This window comes from Bos mutus, chromosome 24 (assembly GCF_027580195.1).
Source record: "Bos mutus isolate GX-2022 chromosome 24, NWIPB_WYAK_1.1, whole genome shotgun sequence".
Taxonomy (NCBI): domain Eukaryota; kingdom Metazoa; phylum Chordata; class Mammalia; order Artiodactyla; family Bovidae; genus Bos; species Bos mutus.
In genome coordinates this window covers 50607303-50627850 of record NC_091640.1, presented here as the reverse complement: position 1 = coordinate 50627850, position 20548 = coordinate 50607303, and the positions used below count along the sequence as shown (strand labels likewise).

The window sequence follows — 20548 nt, the reverse complement described above, 5'->3', positions numbered from 1 at the left end:
CAAGTCTGGCAGTCCCTCAAGTAGACAGACGTAGAGTCATCTTTTGATTCAGGAATTCCACTCCTAGGTATACATTCACGAAGATAGAAACATACATCTACCTAAAAACTTATGAATATTCACAGCTGCATTATTCATAATAGCCAAAAAAAGTAGAGCAACAACCCGTGGATCCCTTAACTGATGATGGACAAACACAATCCCCAGGGGACAGCAGGGTCTAAAGACAGAAGCTACTTAAGGTACCAGCACCAAACAGAAGGTGTACAGGACAGGAAGTGACATGGAAAGAGAAAACAGGCAGGCTCTATGAGGGCTGCACTGGATACCTGACCATGAATCAAGTGCTGGTGAAACAGTCTGACTGTTAATTCAGAAATGAATCCAGGAATAAAATTCTTGTCCATGGCACGGGTAAGCATCAGAGAAATCTATCCAACAGGATTTAGCCCTGAGCATACCTGGGGATTTTAACTCAATTTTCTCAAGGGACAAAATCCCTCTACCTTGTAAATATAAGAATTGGTTCTGAGATGTGTATCTCAATGCGTGCCAGACTAAGGCAGAACTGCCCTACAGGGAGAAACAATGACAAGGAGGAAAAAACAAAACCTCTTGAGACAAACTTGCCAACAAATACTAAATAGATTACAAAGTATATGAGGAAATCCAGCACCAGTTAAAAATAACAACAAAGCACAAATAACTAAAATTCCTTGTGGAAAAATTAGAAAATGCAAATAAAGATAATTTTATTTGTGTGCTAAGCAATTTCCTAAGGACTAAGTAGTGAGAGTTAAATCTACTAACTTACAACTGCTTTTTAACTAACCTTAAAGACACTTTAGGACTTTAAAAAAATGTGAAAAATCTAAATTAGAAATATAGGACTTCCCTAGTGGCCCAGGGGTTAAGAATCCACCATGTAATGAGAGAACACTGGTTGGATCCCTGGTCCAGGAAGTTCCCACATGCCATGGGACAACAAAGCCTGTGTGCCACAGCTACTGAACCTGTGCTCAGAGCCCGGGGAGCCGGACCCCCTCAGCCTATGTGCTATAACAACCGAAGCCCGCCCGTCTAGAGTCCGCGCTCCGCAACGAGAGAAGCCGCCACAATGAGAAGCCCGCACACTGCGACTGGAGAGCAGCCCCCACTCCCCACAACGAGAAAGCCAGCGCGCAGCAACAAAGACCCAGCACGGTCAAATACATACATGAAGTTTTTTATTGAAAAGCAAAGAAAATGTTTTTGTTTTCTTTAAAGAAATATATTTAGGCTATCTAATTACAACTATCTTTCTCTTTCAAAAACAGTGTATGTTATAAATTCAAACCGAAATGGGTTGAACATGAAACAAGTAATGAAAACTACCTCAGGTTTAATTTGCAAAATGATATTGCAAATAAAACTCATTCAAAGAACAAAATAACTAACCTTTAAAAAAACATAGTTTTGAAGAATTTTTCATTTCTCAGTTCTTAAGTCAAAAAGCTTTTACTTTTAGAATTTTATTCCATAAAATCCTGAAGATTGGCTAAGATGAAATTTCAGAGGCTGATTTTTACATATTTTAAACATCAAAGAAACACAAATTTGGAGGTTTCACTCAGTATTTCCAAGAACTTGTGTATTTCTCTAAAACATTTAACAAATTTTCTAATAGAAACATAATTTCTTTAATACATAAGACATTTTTACATCTCTCCCACATCCATCTCAATTCCTTAAATAACAAATAGAGCTTTCCAAATCTAAAATGTTTGGGTAAAATTACAACTAACCTTTATATATGCACTTGGGTAGATCTTATGAACAGCATCTCCAGGTGCACGCCCAGCTTCTCTGTCTAAGTAGTAGCTCTGTACAAAGACTGCGTGGTCACTAAGGCACCTGACCCAAACATCACCTTCACCTTTACATTCCAACTGCACACCTTTGCCTATGTGCAACCTTAGGAAGAAAAAGTGAGTCATATTTCATTTTGATAGGTATTTAAAAATAAATTTTAGTTCAGACTATACAGCATACCCAATACTGAAAATTTTTAAAGAATAAAGGACATTTTATTTTGGTTATAAACCATAGCCAAAAGATAGACAGCCACTGTTAACATTTTTGTTTCTTTTTTTAGTATCCTAGTCACATGTAATAATGATGAGCATTCACATAATGCTTATTATGTGTCAGAAACATTTAATATAAATTCTCATTTAACCTTCACATTCAATTAAAATTAATTTTACAATCCAGTTCATCATATGAACCAAATGCTCAATAGCTATGTGTGGCCAGTAGTTACTATACTGGACAATACAGGTAAACCACTTCCTTTGTCACAGAAAATTCTACTCGACAGCACTGGCTTGGAGAGTAGACAATTTGCCAAAGGCACACAAATAGTGACAGAGTCAAGACTGTCTGCTCACACACACACATTTCCTTAAAGAGTTGAGATCACACAATACTTAAAATTGTGTAAGTTTTCCTGTAATATTTCATAAGGATTTGATTATATAAATTTTTAATATTTTAATGACTGCACAAAAACAAAGGTTTATTAACATTTACTTAAGCGTTTTTCTTTTTTTATCAGTCTTTCATTATAAATAACACTTGCAGAAACATGTCTTCATTTTATGTTATTTCCTCTCCGTAAATTTGTAGAAATACTATACAATCAGAGGAAATAAAAACTAGTTTTCAAACTGGGTTCCATAGGGTCCAGTTACTATTCAAAACATAGAAACCTCATGAACTTTTAAAAAGAGACTGCATTTTATCAAATAACAAACATCTACGCTTAAAATGAAATGCTTACAAGTTCTAAATGTTTAAAATTATCTTTATTCCTTTATATTCAAAAACATAATTTACACTGAAAAATATAGCTTCAAATAGAAGTTCAGTTTTTAATTTTTTTTTTCTTTTTTTTAAATAGGGGAAAGCGCAAACGTAGTCCCCTACCACCACAAATTATGCAGTCGGGTTTCCCACATCTGGGGAAATTGCAGGGGTCAGCACATCTGGAGTGCAACGGATAAGCCTCACCCTGGGAAAACCACCTTCGTGATCATGGTATCTCCCCTGCCAGTTAAGTATTAGAAGTTCAGTATTTAAAATGAACTAACTATACTGCAATACCTTGCTCTCTCAATGGCTTCTGTCCTGTGGACATTGGAGAGTTGACCCAAGCAAAAGCGATCTCCTCCAGAAGGGTCTACATATCCATCAACAGTAACAATAGGACAGCTTGAAGGAACTTTAAATGTCTCTCCTACTTGAACATCCATCTCAAAGTAAGCAATGGAACACCAATACTCAGGAGCTACAGGAGACAAATGGGAGAAGACAGTCACTCATGTGAGAAAGGTACAAGGCTCTCACTTTCACTCCATATGACAAAGCTTTTCTTAAAGGCTAAAGGAAGGGGAGAGCATCCAGGAGAACTGACAATGCATTACAAAGTAAGCACAGCCAGGTCTTCTATTTTTCAGCTTATTACCTAGCATTCTTAAAGTTAAAAAAATATATCATTTTTAAAATCCTTAATTTTGTTCTTACTTCAAAGTACTCAATCAACAGGGAATTTAAAGAATGGAAACAATTAGAATCATAAAATTTTTCCCATGATGTTTCATCTGACTGCACATAATATTTTCTATGTAGTCTGAACTTTAAAAAAAACAAACAACACACAGATTCTAATACGTATTTCAAAGAAGTGTTCTTGAGTAACATCAGTCAATGGTATATATTTATAGATCCCTAAATGAGAGAAAGTACATAACCAAGTTAGACATTCAACGCTACAGAGTCAAAGTTAATTACACTCCAACTACATAGCTTCTGTGAGCACGAATTTTCAACCGTCTCTGGGATGAAAGGTCATTTGTCCCATCTGTATTTTTGGTGAAGTCCATTTATAACTACTACAATTTTACCTTTGAGAATGTGTGTAGTGTATTCATTTAACAACAATAAATGATTTTAAATAATTTTAAATGATTGGGGGGAAAGAAAGCCACTATCTAGTTTGGTATGTAAATATAGCTAACCAAGTATTTCTAATTTTTGTTAGAATACAATTATTACATAGAGCCCACATATATGGAAATTATTTGATTTTCCTTTTTGAAATAACAAGTATTTATGGGGTACATGGGAATTTTTGTAGGCACTACATATACAGCAGTGAACAAGGCAGCTACTGTTAGCTACTGTCCTTATTTTCATGGAGGTGCAGCAGACAAATAAGTGAATAAATTAGCAAGATAACTCAGGTAATGACAAACACTATGAAGGAAATTTAAAAGGGTATGGGACAGAAGAGTGGGAAGGTCCTTCAAACTAGACGGCAGGGCTGCACCCTATCTGAAGAAGTCAGACCTGGAAGGCCATGTGTGTATGTGGAGACTGCAAATGTAACTCTCAGGAGGAAAGCCAAAGTCTAGAGAGTAGAAAGGAGTCTGACACAGGCGGGAAAAGGCCAGTGCCACCAACGAGAGGATTAACGTTTTCTATGATGAACCAATTATTTATCTGCATATTACTGTGCCATTTATGAACTTTGGCTAAACTAGAATATGAATAAAACTTTCAACAAGATGAAAAGATACTCAGTATGACCAAAAAAAAAAAAAACCCATTTTAAAACCTCCCAAAAGATCTAAAAATGAAATATGATAAATGCTTAAAATGTATTAAAAACAAAGTTCTTATCAAGTCTATAAGTATCTAATTGCTTTTCAAAATGCTGTCAAGGAAAAAAAGGACTTCCCAATGAAGTATTAATAAAAAAGACCATATGAAAACTGGGTGATTCAAAACCTGAATAATGCAAATGTTCTGCCATACAGAAGAACCAACTAGTCACAAACACTCCTTTAATTATTTTTTATTATAATAAGATGAAAACTAGCAATATATTAAAGTGTCTTCTTAAAAGCTAGTTTTGAAATATTTATAAAGTTGAAACTTTATAAATATTTATATAGTAAAACTTTATAAATATTTATATAGTAAATATTTACTGATGTATAGAACAGTCTTTTGGACTCAGTGGGAGAGGGAGAGGGTGGGATGATTTGGGAGAATGGCATTGAAACATGTATAATATCATATATGAAACGAGTCGCCAGTCCAGGTTCGATGCACGATACTGGATGCTTGGAGTTGGTGCATTGGGACGACCCAGAGGGATGGTATGGGGAGGGAGGAGGGAGGAGGGTTCAGGATGAGGAACACACGTATACCTGTGGCAGATTCATTTTGATATATGGCAAAACCAATGCAATATTGTAAAGTTAAAAAATAAAATTAAATTTAAAAAAAACGATTAAAAGCATTATATTATGCTCTAGACAAAGAAGCTTCATCAAACATAACAGGTGATATATTGGTTGAAGCTAAAACTAAAGAGGTAGTCTAAGACAACATAAAAATTACCCAATGTTTTGGCAGCAAAAAATGGTAATAGCACTTAAAAAAGATCTTTAAATAATCAGCTCAAAGAGTAAATTTTGTTACAAATAATATCCTGAAGTCAAGAATGTTTTCAATGGTACTTAAAAAAATGAGATCCAAGAATATGCATTTCCTAGTTCATACTAAAGAACACTATTTCAAGGAAAGTGCCATAGCAAGCAGTCTTTTTTCCATGAGAGCCAACTGAGGGGGAAAAAGAGAGTTGTATTATCTTCATGTTTAAATAAGAAAAATATACTTTCATCATCATAAATTACAACATTTGCAACTACACTTAAACCTTACTTTACTATTTCCAAGTCACCAAAGGGATTTTTGTTTGCTTAATATTTCACAACACACATTTCCCAGTGGCTCAGCAGTAAAGAACCTGCCTGCCAACGCAGGAGACATGGGTTTGATCCCTGGGTTGGGAAGATCCCCTGGAGAAGGGCATGGCAACCCACTCTAGTATTCTTGCCTGTAGAATCCCATGAGCCTGGTGGGCTATGGTCCGCGGGGTCGCAAATAGATGGACAAAACTGAAGCGACCGAGCTCAACACAACAATGACACCATACAATAAAGCTGCATTTTGGTGGTTGTGAGGATCAAATGAAACTGACATCAGAGTTGTACCATAGACCAGGGATAAAAACAACCATCTAATTAACAGGATTATTAAGGCCCAGGAAAGCAAGAGCAAAGGGGTTATCTGTGAGGAGGGAGGGTGCTAGAGGTAACCTAAAAGGCAATCCAGAGAATTTGGTGGTGTGGGGATATAAAATACCATGTGAAAACATTTTCTAGTCCACTTAAACCTACTATACAACTAGGAGGGAACATTCTTATTTTTAAAACAGGAGAAGGTAATAGGAAACACGCATTCAGCCTTTCTGGATCTCTCTGTGCTCTTTTGCTCCAAGAACCAAATGCCATATAGGTGATAAGCCTGCAGCCTCTCAAAGCTAACAGCAATTGCAAGACAGAATTTAATCAACTCCAAGAGAGCATTCTTAATGTCCCAACTCACCTAAAAGGGAGAGAGACTGTTAGTATCTGCTGACATAGCTATTTTTAGTTTCTTGTTCCTTAAATTAGTGAGGCTGAACTGGTCTCGTGAAGTCTACGGGCTGCTCATCACTGACCAGGGGAAAGGTTTTGAAAGACTGACTTAACAACATGAATTTCTTTAACACTATATTAAAAACTCAGCTAAGTATTTTTTTGTAATGGGGAAATGTATTACAAAGCACAGCTTTATCAAAAAAATGTTGTTCAATTATAATAGAAAATATAAGTCTCCAAGGCATTATCTTTAATTTCTTAAACAAAAGTTTAAGAATTCTCTTATTTCTCTTTATTCTCTTGAATAAAGAGAAAGTTAATCATTTGGTTAAAGAACCTACGTGGCTCATTATGAATTACTCTTTTTGTTATTTAGATCTGAATGAGATGTCCTGTGAGAATCTTTTATGAACACATAAAATCACTCTCTTAAATGGTAGTTCCAGAGTACTAGAATACAATCTGGATTTGCAAATCTGTGAATTCTGTATCCATGTATCAATGACTAAGACCACCTCAAGACACTGAGGAAAACTCTTCACTTTAATTTGCAATCAATATTTAATGAGTATTATCTCAGTTTCATAAAAAAGGAAAAGAGCATCAGTCAAAAGAAATTAGAAATGAAAGATCAGCTTTTTCCAAAAATATTCTTCAACTTAGCCATCAAAGTCAAAGCACATAACTCACCAAGCAGATGTCCTGTTTGAAACCCTTTACACCAAGGTAAAGACCAATACTAATTGGTCATTTCCCATTCTACTCATAAAATAGAAGCTTTAATGCCAGTGCATGGCACTACAGATGCGTATCCTAGTAACTAATGAATGTTATTCCCTAATCATCAGGAGGTGTTAAGTCTCAACATCAGTTCTACAATGAGAAAAATGAAGTAAATCCATCAAGAGGCCAAAGCAATTGATGAATCCAAAATTGAACCCAAATAACTAGCTCCATGCCACCATTCCCAGCTCCCTGCCACTGCTCCTCCAGGGTAGGCTCTGTTCAGGGCCCTCGTTACCCTTCCCCCTGCAGACCGCCGGTCACCAAGCCCTGAGAACACTGAGACCCCCCAAGCTGCTGGGGCCAGGACTGACTCTGTGATGCTGCCTGAAACCAGCAACATTCTCATTCTTAAGCCTCTAGATTTTCCTGGCTTCTCACAATATATTTATTAACATGAAGTAAGATTCTGATACAATGATTCCATTTATGTAATTTCAAAAAGTGGTAAAATCAAACTACTAAACTGGATTGTCTAGGGATGCATTCATCGTAAATGAAATACAAGTCCATAAAAAGCAAGACAGCAGTTACCTCCAGAGGAGGGGAGAAGAAGCCTTTGGCTGAGGCAACGGGTAGGGCAGGGAGGCTTCTGGTAGTGCTGCAGTGCGTTAATTTTCAGTCTGGGTGCTGGTGACACAGGTGCTGGCTTCCACACTATTCACTAGACTGTATGTGTACTGGTTTTATGTGCTTCTGTTTATTACATTTCTTAATTAAATGTTTATAGAAAGGCAAGACCCCTTGACTCACAAAAATGTGAAAATAAGATTAGAAATCCACTAAAAAGGATAATTCAGTAAATATATATGGTTAAAAAATGTATACATGTAACTACTAAATCAGTGCTGTTGTTCAGTCACTATCTGTGACTGACTGTTTGTGACCCCATGGACTACAGCACGCCAAGCTCCCCTGTCCTCCACCATCTCCTGGAGTTTGCTCAACTAGTAAATACGTATGTTTAAAAAATACTTCTGTCCCGCCAGCAGCGTTCTTCTCCTTATCAAAACAAACATTTGCCTCTCAAATCAGTAAAAGTTAATGAAAGTATCACATCTACTATTGGTGAGCATCGTAAAATGGTTCTCATACTCTGATGTGATCACTAAAGCAACGTGACCTTTTGAGATAGAAATTCTTTAAATCTCCTAAACTGAAATATGAGACTAATTAAAGAATAAAGAGCCTACCCTCAATGCTTTTTTTTAACAGCTAGAAGTCAGAACCAACAAAAAAATAGATAACTGAACACTATTTAAGAAAATAATGTAGATTTATTTGAGGAACTATGAGTTATCCTTTAATTTGATCTTATGGTTACTGTAGTTATATTTTTAAAAAACCTTCACTGAAAATAAATATGGAAATATTTATGTATCAAATGATTATATAGGATTTCTACCCTAATAACAGGTAAGGGTATGAAAAGTAGGTGAGGGTATGAAAGAAACAAGACTGGCCAGTAGTTAATAACAGCTGAAACTGAGGAATGAGAATTTTCTATACTGGTATTTGGTATATGTTGAAATTCTTCATAATTAAACAAACTGGGGAAAAACTAAGGTGATGAAATTATGTATCTGCATCTTTCTAAGCAAAGAAAAACAGATACAATAGGACGGAGGAAGAAAAACAAATCAAAATCCTATGTTTATGTTAAGAAGCCTTCAGTATTTTATTTCCAAACTTTCTGTTTTATTATGTTTATAGTTGAAATCTACTGAGCTATTTAATCTACTATTTTGAACATAATTTAATGCAAATAGTTTCTAAATTCCAATTAAGAAGAGATTCCTGAACCTACCTAAGACAGATACAGTGAATTATTTTTCTGTTCAGCATCTACTTAAGAGTCTTCCTGGCTTTTTAAGCTACAGTGTTACAGATGTTCTATTTTGAAACCTGGTTTCTTCCACTGCACATTTATGTATCAAATGTTTGTCTTAAAAGCAGAATTTTGGTACTTTATATTTTAGCCAAAAACAGGAATCTTGTCATTTCTTTCAGACAGTTAAAAAAAATCAAATGTGAACAGTTTATGTGTGATTATATCTGTTACTCATAAACTGTTAATTAACTAATGCCATAATGAATATCATACTTATCTGAAAAGTTATTCTGCAGTTATATTAAAATCTGTGTGCATATATGTCTCATTGTCATTAAGAAAAACTAAATGTAGGTAATTTATTCTGAAATACACTTACCAGGATGATTAGAAATAGGAGGCTGGAATGCAAGCTCATTGTGAACTGGTGGCCCTAAAGAAAAGACAGTAAAAAAAAAAATCCCATTTTTATTTATTAAAAGTTTTCCAGTGCCAAAACTTTTAATAAACCTTTAAATATAACTATTATACCTTAGGAATTGTTTAGATCAAGTTTATACAATGTCTAAGAACTTAAAAACTTGATTTTAAAATTATAGTATGCAAATACTCTTGAATCACTTTTTTCTTGAATTGCTTTTGTAGACATTAATAGCCAACATTTTAATGCCATATGCCAACTATTAATTTATAATACCTATACATGCAGTTTAAATATATGCAAACTTCAATGCAAATTATTAAGTAAATTATTCATGTAACATGTAATACAGTATATTTCATACTGTAAGATATAATTATAATCCAAACCGTTAGATCCATTTTAAAATAAGTGTTTATGATTTATTAAATAAAGAATATTTACAAACTGGCAATAACTGTGAGATCATTATGTGTTAAGACATTGTGTTAAATGAATCACATGAATTAATACATTTACTTCTTACAGCGTCCCTTGAGACATATACTACTGTTAATACCCTTAAGGCTTAGGGAGGTTAAATAACTTGCCAATGGTCACACAGGTAGTTAAGCATCCACACTCAGCACCCTTAACAACTATGCTGGCCACGCAGCCAGTAAAAGTTACACTCTCATAAGACAGGGAAACATAGTAACATAACTGTAAAAAAGCAAGGTACAGTAACATATTCACAGTCTGATAGCCTCCTCCCCCCAAATTAACACATATACCAATTATATGACTGGAAAGAAAAATGTGACAAAATATTAGGAGTAGATATCTCTGGGTAGTAGAATTCTGGGTAATTTTTATTTTCTTATTCACTCCTCTGTGTTATTTTCCAAGTTTCCTTTGGTACTACTGCTCTTATAATTGAGGAAAAGGGTTTAATATATATGAAAGATTTATACTCTTGATTTTATTAAGCCAAATGAACAATGTTCCTATTCTGCCTGAAACTACAAGCTACGGTTGGTTATCAGTAGGGTACCCCAATCAAGCCTGCACAGAATAATGACAGATTTAACATCCGTGTGTCTACGGTATGCTGAACTCCACAGTGAGAGAAACCTTGAGACCGTGACTCTCAAGGAGTTTCAGTCCACTTAGGATGGATATACAAATACACATGAGATCTAAGAACATATACAAAACAAACAAATGAATGGCAATCAATGTGGTGTTAATGAAACATCAGCAAGGAAGAAATAAAAGTGTTTTGTAAATATCAATCCTCTAAAACAAAGGTATGATAACATAACTATGAAAAACTGAAAAGCACTAATCATTTAATGAAACTAAATTGTAAGATGAATAAAAGATGTAAAAACATTTTTTAAAAAACAGAAAGAAAACAAACTTCAAAAAAGAAAAGGCCCTTACAACAAAAACAAGAGCTTACAGTAATGTCCGGGATGGGGCGGCATAGGCGGGTGGTGCTGGAGATGGCCGTTTTGGTGGTGAGGCAAATTAGGTGTGTATGGTGCAGTCCTACTTCCCGTCCAGGTGGTAGTGCTGTCTAAAAATTAAGGCCCATATGGATTAATTTGCTTTTATATAAAGTCTGCCTATTTTTTCTCAACTACTTAAAAGATTTTAAAAAGCATGTACATACTATGATGATAAGTAGCTGGCTGACCAGTAAATCCATTCTGCTGCTGTCCTGGCTGAGGCCCTGAAGCTATCTGCAACAATCCTTCACTATGGCTGCCTGCCAGTATACTGGCGGGCTGACCTAGAGGAACAAGAAGACATTAATATGGTACATTTATAGATGCAATCCTATGGCTTATACAGTAAATGAAGGATTAATTACACCTGAAAGTCACAACTATAAAGATGAGCAAAGAGTGGAACTCGCCCATGGCCTATCAAATAAAAACCCTACAGTCATCCATAAAGGCAAATCTTCACTTGAAGAAGTTCAAAATTATTCTAATATCTAGCTGATTTTAGTGGCCCACTCTTCACAAATATTCTCCAAATGCCAGCAAAACCCCAGTACAGGTCCAGCCTATCTTAATAACTTCTTCAGAAGTACATTAGTTCACCCACAGCCACTCCATCTAGCTTTTGCATCTTTCTGTTAGGATTCCAAAAGTCCAGGCTCAAGGAAATGTTGAAAATTGGAAAGTTCATTAGTATCAGCAATGGTACTAGTAATGGCAGAATGCTAAAGTTCAATAAAAAAGGAGAGCAGGCAAGTATTTTAAATGGAATGTAATGGGTAAGGTGAGAAAGTTAAAAGGAAAAAAGGTAAGCTCCACTGTCCAGTCAACGCAGCATTTGCAAGTTTTAATAAATAAAACAAACCAAAAAAAAAAAAATTCAGTCTATTTTGAAATTTTCTCATGTACTTTTAAAAATCAAGAATTGCCTCTAAGAACACTATCATATTCCTGGATTTACAGGAAATTAGTTGCCCTCTTATATGTAATGAAACAGGAAAACTATTCTTATTCTATTCAAAACCATTCTATGAAATTGCTTACATTTTTAAGGCTTTATCTTTCGTGTGGAAAAAGCTAAATTTCTTCAAGCAAGTATTAAGTCAACTGTGCATCTCACTTGGAAAGCACTAAAATTCCATAATTATTGTTACTGGCATTACCTCAATCTTTTCTCATCCATATGGGAGTATAATCAGATAGAAGAGAGTAAATGACACCATTGCCCAAATATGCAACAAACAGCTCAAAGTATGAAGAAAAAGAAAATTTTTCTTCCTGCTACAAATCAGATTTCTGTAAGGCTAAGGTTATAAAATTAAAAGCTAAAGAGACTATTTCAATACTCCCTAAACTATTAATTTTTTAAAGATGATGTTTTCAGCAACCTCCCTTCCTACTCATCCCCCTCAAATTTTTACAGATTATCTTTAAAGGTTAATTACATATTTGCTCTTATTTTTAACAACTGTACATGTTATATACTCTTAGCTATCTTATAAAAATTGTCACTACACAGGAGAAATTGAACTGTTTTAATTTAGAAAGAATCCCTGAAGATATTCAGGTTCCAACTGAACCTAACGCCCACTACAGTTATCTATACTGAATACGTTCATTACACAATTCCAAGTATAGAAAATGAAATTAAACAACTCATGAAGTCTTTCAATTCCTCTATTTTAGTCATTTCTTTTCCTTTTTCTAATTTTATCAGTATACTTTTTAAGATCTAAGGAAACATTCTGCAACAAATTCTAAAACTTACAGTTAATTACTACTCATTGTGAAAATACATCCAAAAAACACCAAGACAAAATTACCCATATTTCATTCATACCACTTTTTCTGATCTTGACTAGGACTTGGTCCCAGGGAACATTAATGGTTAAAATGAAGTTGCATGAGCAATCATCAACAAAGGCATGCCAATTCAATCCTCAGATAGGATCAACAGAGGTAAGTGGCACTCATCTATGCTCAAGTGGCTATAATGTACCTTCTTTTATTTTCTTTCCTTACCCACTCGTTTATCAACTATATTCCCAAACTGGTTAATACAGAGATAACAGAAGCACCAAGTGATTAAAGGTTCAGGCTCTAAAGTATGTGTTTAACCTATATGGTCCAATCTATTTGGAATATACTGTCTGTATGAAGACTGTCATCTTGTGTAGGAAATACAAAGGATATTATTTGAAAAGGTAAAATAAATTAAACCAGGGGAAATTTGGTATACTCTATCTGAAATTCAACTGTAGAAATAAATCCTCCATTTGTTCCAAAGATCAAATTTCTATGTTGAACTTGATCTGATACTAAAATAAACAGAATGTGCTTTCTTTGATATCAATGTACAAAGTATCAGTCCAGATGCATCAACAATTCACTGTGGTTGTGGGCTGAGACACAATCTCCTTAGCACCGACGTACAAATAACACAGTAATACAAATGCCAAGACCCTGTTCTGTGATTAATTAAAAAAAGGAACGATGCGGGGTGGGGACAAATTGGGAGACTGGGACTAACACACATGCACTACAATGTATAAAACTGAGAACCAGTGAGAACCTACTGTGCAGCACAGGGACCTCCGCTCAGTGCTCTGCGGTGACTTCAATGGGAAGCAAATCCAAGGAAGAGGAGACAGACATACATACGGCTGACTCACTCTGCTACACAGCAGAAACTGACGCAGCGGCGTAAAGCAACTATACCCCCATTTTTTTTTTTTTTTAAAAAGGCCACTCCACTTGCCAAGCTGAAAACTGTCCAACATAAGGTCATTATTGCCTTGACCAGGCCCCAAGAAAAGCTGAACCTAATAGCCCTCTGCTTCCATGACACGGCAGAGAAGGCAGTACCTCTAAACTGGAAACAATCTTTTTAAAATACACTTCTTGTTAGGAAAAAAAAAGATACATATAATTTAGCTTTATTCCAAAATTGACCAGAACACTTAACATCTATCTTGAGGGTCCTATGTTACAAACAAATTTGTCAAGATCCTTTTTTCTAATAAGCTTGTACAACTGGAGACTGAGATGACAATTATAAAGTAATCTGCCAGATAAAGCAAAACAAAACACTGATTAGAGGAAAGTTTGCAATTCCATTAATACAGATTTCTATAAACATCTTGGTTCAAAACTATTTGTTCTCTACTTAAACATTTCTCTAAAATTTATGTGAAAGCTCAAAAGACTTCTTCTGCATGTAATAAAGTACAAATTAGACCACTAATTTAAAGCATTACTTAAATTCCAAGGGACTATACATCAACATAAGACGGTTTATGTCCTGTTACATTAATATAAATTTAAATTTTTTTAAATTACAAATATCTTTTTTTTTCCAGGACAACTCAAAAACCTATCTGATGCTTGTTAACCCATGAAAGATAACCACAGTACTTTTAATATTCACTTACTCGGAGGTCCCCTCCAAGTGACTACCTATAAATATTCAATGGTTAGGAAAATTCATGTTGCTGACTACATCTGACTCTACAACTCACTTGTGGAAGCCACAGGAATGTTGGGAAAATTGGTGGTGCTGGTAGCATTAGACTCAGATGGAGCTAAGAGAGCTGGGGTGCTGTATGTCTCCGTCGATGCACGATTACTTGGTGGATGCTGGATGGTTTGAATTGAATGCCCTTCAGTGGATAATGATGGCTGTCCCTCAAAGTCATGAACATATTCATCCTTCACCAACATACTTGGTGGAGCTACACAGAAAAACAAACATATTTTAAAATCTTATAAGCTTTTATTCCCAGGAAAAAAAAATTTTGTAAGTAACATTAACAACACCTAAAATCAACTAGAGTGTAACTCAGAATTTTCTTATACAACTTTAAAAGCATTCTACTTTATCAGCGAAAGCTATTTATTTAGAGATAGTGGCATCAGATCAATCTGATTAATGCCTTGAAATTTGAAGGCTACTAAATTCCAACAACCTCCAGCTATGGTCCTGAAAAGGTATTTCTGAGCTTCCCAATTAATAATCTAAACGTAATTATCACCTTAAATATATAACATAGGCAAAAATCAAGTGGCTGGAGAAAGTGTTTACCTCATTAAGAAGACCAAATTTGAGATCGAGTAATTAACTTTTTCATCTTTTTGCTAATTTCACAGTGTAAAAATATGAGTGGGATCTGACAGCTATCCAATGCCAGGATCCAGCATTATTAAGTAATGTATTCTTTGAAAGTGAAGTATACTAAATGTCCCCTAAAAAATTAGAAGGAGCAGAAAAATCTCAAATGGTAAGTCAAACTGAAATTTCCTTCTAGAAACCCAACCCAAATTATGATGCTTTATAAATATGTAGTGTGGAAACTCAACAACATCTCTCTCCTACATAGTTACACCTTAATGTAACCCTGTAAACTGACCCTACTTGATAACAACATCTTTTTCTTGAACAAACCAGGAATAGTTAGTCGGCTTTACTGTGAGGAAAAAAAGAAAACTGAAATTGCATTTATAGTATCAGTGGCTCTGCCCAGAACTTCCCACTTCTTTTTAGGTAATAGTTTTGGGGTTTGCTTTTTATCTTTAGCAAGCAACCCTTTACTGCACCTGAACACTACCCTAGAATTTTACAATCTACTGAACTCTTAACACTAGGTTCTGTTCCTAGAGCAGTCAACAGTCCACAAACAGCCATTCTCTTTTCCATTAAGAATCAGCATGTAATGCTCCTTATCTTTCTCTATGTCAATCTTTGATAAAATCTATTACACATAAATACTAATTCATTACAACGTGGCTATTTTTATTAAATTAGAACATTTCAAAGAGGTAAGAATAATCTATTGTTCAAATGTTGACATATAATCTCTTAAAGGACTTTGTCAGGCATCATAATGAAGACATTGATATTTTTAAGACCCATAAATTCCACTCCAAAGGGTTTCTGTTTAGAAAATTCTATGGAAACAAAAAGACAACCAAAAGGAGCTTAACATATCATTGTATGTCAGTTAAAAAAAAAAAGAGTGGATCTAACCATTCATCACTAATGTTGGCTAAATTATAAAAATGCAAAGAAAAAACCATGTGGATATGACTGTATTTATTCAATTTTTTAAAAATTACACTTGTCAACAAAGTCCTGTAATTTTCTCCATAAGATCCTAATATCTCTATTTAATTTTTGGAAATTTTAGGGCTTTTGTTGTTTATAGTGACTGGAATCTTTTTATCAAGATATTGTTATTGCTAGTACCTAAGGAGAAAGTTACTAATTTGAAGATACAGCTGGTTAACTTGATATTCATCGCTTCTACTTTCCAACTGACACTTTGGCTTACTGTGTAATTTTAACACTTGAATTACGGGAATTCCCTGATGGTCCACTGGTTGGGACTAGGTGCTCTCACTGCCATAGCCCAGGTTCAATTCCTGGTTGGGGAACTAAGAGCCTGCAAGCCACAAAGCGCAGCCAAAAAAAAAAAGATATGAAAATAATTGAATTCTGCTTTTAAAAAGTTACGTCTCATAACTTCTTCTTGCCTAACACATTGACTAAACCTTTCCAAGTGTAAGTTTGGAACTTCTACCAGTCTACAAGACTCTTTAATCAAGTAATTTAAAACAAGTTTCTTAGGTAAAACCGGGGTATCAACAAGGAGCGATGTCTGTAAGACATTTTTTCAAAGAGCAAAAAAGTTGGTTAAAAAACACTACTGTACACTATAATCATACTTACGTTTCAAAAAATCATATACTCTAAGTAAAAAAGCAAGGTCCAGAAAAGTGCACAATATGTTTTTGTGTAAGAAAGGAGGGAAATAAAACATGTATTTTTGCGCAAAGAAACCCTGGAAGGAAACACCAGAAACTAATAAAAGTGATTACCTGAGGTAGGGGGGAATGGGGACAGGGGTGGGAGCACTTCTTTTCACTGTATACCTTTTTATAGTATTTTGATTTTATGGACCATGTATTGCCTATTCAAAAAAAAATTAAAAAAACATATAGTATATATTTTTAAAGTCCAGGAAACAGACATCAAACTATTAAGTATTTCTCTTTATGGACTAGCAGTCAACAAATTAATTCATTGAAAAAAATATTTACTGAGCACCTATGTTCCAGGTACTGTTCTAATACTTGGGATACATTAATAAACAAAAGAAAGCTCACTGCCTTAGCAGGGCTTACAGTCTTTTATGACACTTAGGTATTTAAACAATAGTGAGCCCCTCCCAGCTGCCTTAATCTTGGGCAAGTTCCCTGACCTCTCCAGGAACCAGTTTCTTCGTATCTGATAAATGTGGATAATGCCACCTACCATGTAGGAGTATTATGACAATGATGACACAATATCTGTAGATCATTTTGACACAGAATAAGTACCTAGCAAGTGTTAGCTATTATGATTTAACCGTATTTTTAGAGCAGTCATACACGTATATAGATTGTAAAATGCTCTGTGAGGAGTAAAGAACTCACAGCGGACAGAAGAGCTGAAGACACTGAGCTCATCCTAGGCCTCTGCTCTTTAACACCACTAGCAAGCAGGGCACAGCCTGTCTGATGGAACTGCCACTGTCTTATTTACCTTTTCTTTCCTCCATTAGACTATGTGCTTCCTCGAGTGGAAAAAACATACCTATTTATCCTATCGTCCCTGGAACCTAACACAGTACCAGGCAATACATGCTCATTAAATATTTGTTAAAATCAATACACAAGTGGATGTGGTCATGGAAAGTTTCATATAAGAGATGAGACAGGCTGGAAATAATTACCACCAAGATCCCAACTCAAAAGTGAAGGAATTATCCCATTTGCTTAACTTTTAGCTACATGGCCTTATAAACTTTGTCCAAATCTAAAAGGACCTTGTGAGAAACACCTGTCGTTTTCTGAGGAAGTCACTGAGGCCAGCCTTTTTTTATAGACAGCCACCACTAGGGGGATCCATAAGGCTGATTACAGGGCTAGAGCACCTGAAAAGGGGCTATCGACCCACACAAGTCCATCAATGACAAGGACTCATAACAGCAATAGTTTAGGACAGGAAGCAGTGTAATGAGTCTTCAGAATTAGATCGCATCACAACCGCTCCCTAGGGGGATTCTAATACAGTTATCACCGCTAACACCCACTGAGTTAAAAGCTTTCATTCTCCAAAAATGCAGACAGAGAATAGTGAATATCTAAAGGGTGTTTACTTTCAAAAAGAGGTGACATGATATCAATGCCTGGGTGATGAATAAGCTGGGCTTTACCCAATTAATCTTAAAGCTACCCTTTCAGACCACAACAGCTTCCATTATTAACCCACTGTTCTCAGAAACCAACTAACCCTTAACAAATACCAAAAGGCACTAGTCTTCCTTTATTATTATTGACATGGAAGAGAAGTGGAGAATAAAAACAAGTAGGCTTTCATGCTCTTCCCAAATTTTAAGGTCAGGTGATACTTCTGACACATTTCTAGGATTCTGTAGCAAAAGTACTGCTGAATCACTAATTCCACTTCAGAACAACAGCACACCTTTCTACGGTGATAGTACTGGTTTAGTTGCTCAGTCTTGTCTGACTCTTTGCGACCCCAGACTGTAGCCCACCAGGCTCCTCTGTCCATGGGATTTTCCAGGCAAGAACACTGGAGTGGTTTGCCATTTCCTCCTCCAGGGGATCTTCCTGACCCAGGGGGTTCAAACCCAGGTCTCCCATATTCCAGACAGATTCTTTACCATTTGAGTCACCAGGGAAGCCTTCTAAGGTGATGGTGGCTTTTTATCAGTTGCTGTTCAATGTAACTAGTTCTTACAGAAATTTTAGCTCCTTAACATGTTCCAAGAAACAGAGCTAAAGTTTTAACAGATCTCTGTTCTCAAATACTACACAAAAAATAAAAAACACCCTCTTATTTGTTTCATTTTCCTATCTCAAAACTTTCTCCTTTTAAAAATAGGCTTAGAACATCTGTGATTGCCATATACTTTAAAGTAGCCTTGTTTTATTTACTCAAAATATAACAAGACTGAAAAAAATTTAATACAGTATACAGTTTTAAGTCACTCACAAAATTATCAATCATAAAAATAAGTTCGGCTGAAATGAAGAAAAATGAGAATTTGGGTGTTTTTAAACTATGTTACACATGATTCTAAATTATCAAACACATTATTTATACCCACTGAAACTGGTTCTGTGAGACTTACTTCTAAAATAGCCAGTTTTTACCAATTCAAAACTTACTCTTTCTGTGTATGTTTTATGTTCCCCATCACATTTTTTAGACTACCTGCAGTCATAAATAGCAGTTCAAATTCAAAGAGTCAACAGCCTACTAAATCCAGTTTTAAATCCTGATGCATGCCCCCCACCCCTGCAAAATGTACATTTTCAAAGCAGTAAGTACTTTTCTTGTAAATGTTACCAGCACTCACCCATACAGACTAGTTCTAGGTCAATAAAAATTAAAGGGGATGGAATAAAAGAAGAGAGAAAGTTAAAAGAAAGGGATTACCTACCATTACTCTGCAGTGTTAATCCTGAGAGATCTTAAATTTTTAAAGGGGGAAAAAAATAAAATATTAATCATTATCATGAAAATAATTTCCATCATATTTAAAATTACAGAATATAAATTTAAGCCAGGGATTCAAAACTTCCATGAACCATTTCAATTCAAGCATAGTAATATAAATGCTATCTAACAATGCAAAAGTGCTTTCCATCTTATTTTTCAAGAACAGTGTTCTAAGCAGGCAAAATACCAAGTATGTACACTTAGTTTTAGTAGTCAAAATATAAGCTTGCTCAGAATTCAAATTTAAATAAACATATTTCATTAAAAATGTCTGACTTTTAACATTAGTTGAAATCCTGGGCTATCTCCAAATTTACAATTTAACTTAGAAAAATTAAAACACTATTGATATCTTTTCCCTTTATTTTATGCTTCTAAGCATAAAAGTCAAGTTTACTTACCAATTCCAGGTGATACAACTCGTTCATAGTGATATGGATTCACACAGACACTATCACATTTTAAGTCAAATGCATACTGACAATATTTAACATGTTTTAGTTCATTTTTGTGAAGGTCAGGCCACCTCCAGAGACGGGCATAGATCACATGAGGAAATCCCTTGCGACCAGCCACCTAAGAAAAGTAAACGACCATTTAATGAGCATCACACATTATGCAAGTCACTTGATACATTCTCATTTAATCCTTGCAATACTACAAAGTCAGTACTATAATTCCTATTTCTTAAACGAGAAAACTAAAGTTCAAAATAACTTAATTGGACAAGGTCACAAAGTAGTAAACTTAAGCATGATTTCAAGGCTTAGGCTCAGGTTTTAAAAATAAACAAAAAAGTATGCATTTAATGAAGAAACAATACCCAAAATCTAGCAATAAAAAATTTTAAACATAGCAATATGTTTTCTATGTGTTTCTTTAAAAATATCAAACACATGAAATTATGTAATTCTACATGAAAAA

The 20548-nt window shown here is 35.0% G+C and overlaps 1 protein-coding gene and 1 non-coding gene across 2 annotated transcripts in view; both read right to left on the bottom strand.

Annotated features, from left to right (window-relative positions):
• Positions 1–20548, bottom strand: part of SMAD4 (SMAD family member 4) — a 57635-nt gene that overhangs the window by 16143 nt on the left and 20944 nt on the right. The window contains exons 3-10 of the mRNA XM_070361833.1: positions 20026–20200; positions 19566–19595; positions 14577–14789; positions 11226–11345; positions 11013–11129; positions 9527–9580; positions 3145–3328; positions 1785–1953 (exon numbers count right to left, since the gene is read on the bottom strand). Of these exons, the coding sequence (XP_070217934.1) occupies positions 1785–1953; positions 3145–3328; positions 9527–9580; positions 11013–11129; positions 11226–11345; positions 14577–14789; positions 19566–19595; positions 20026–20200 (1062 nt within the window). The remainder of the gene's footprint in view (positions 1–1784; positions 1954–3144; positions 3329–9526; positions 9581–11012; positions 11130–11225; positions 11346–14576; positions 14790–19565; positions 19596–20025; positions 20201–20548) is intronic.
• LOC138985455 (U1 spliceosomal RNA) lies at positions 2939–3102 on the bottom strand. The gene has a single exon (XR_011462526.1). It is a non-coding gene; the product is annotated as a U1 spliceosomal RNA (small nuclear RNA).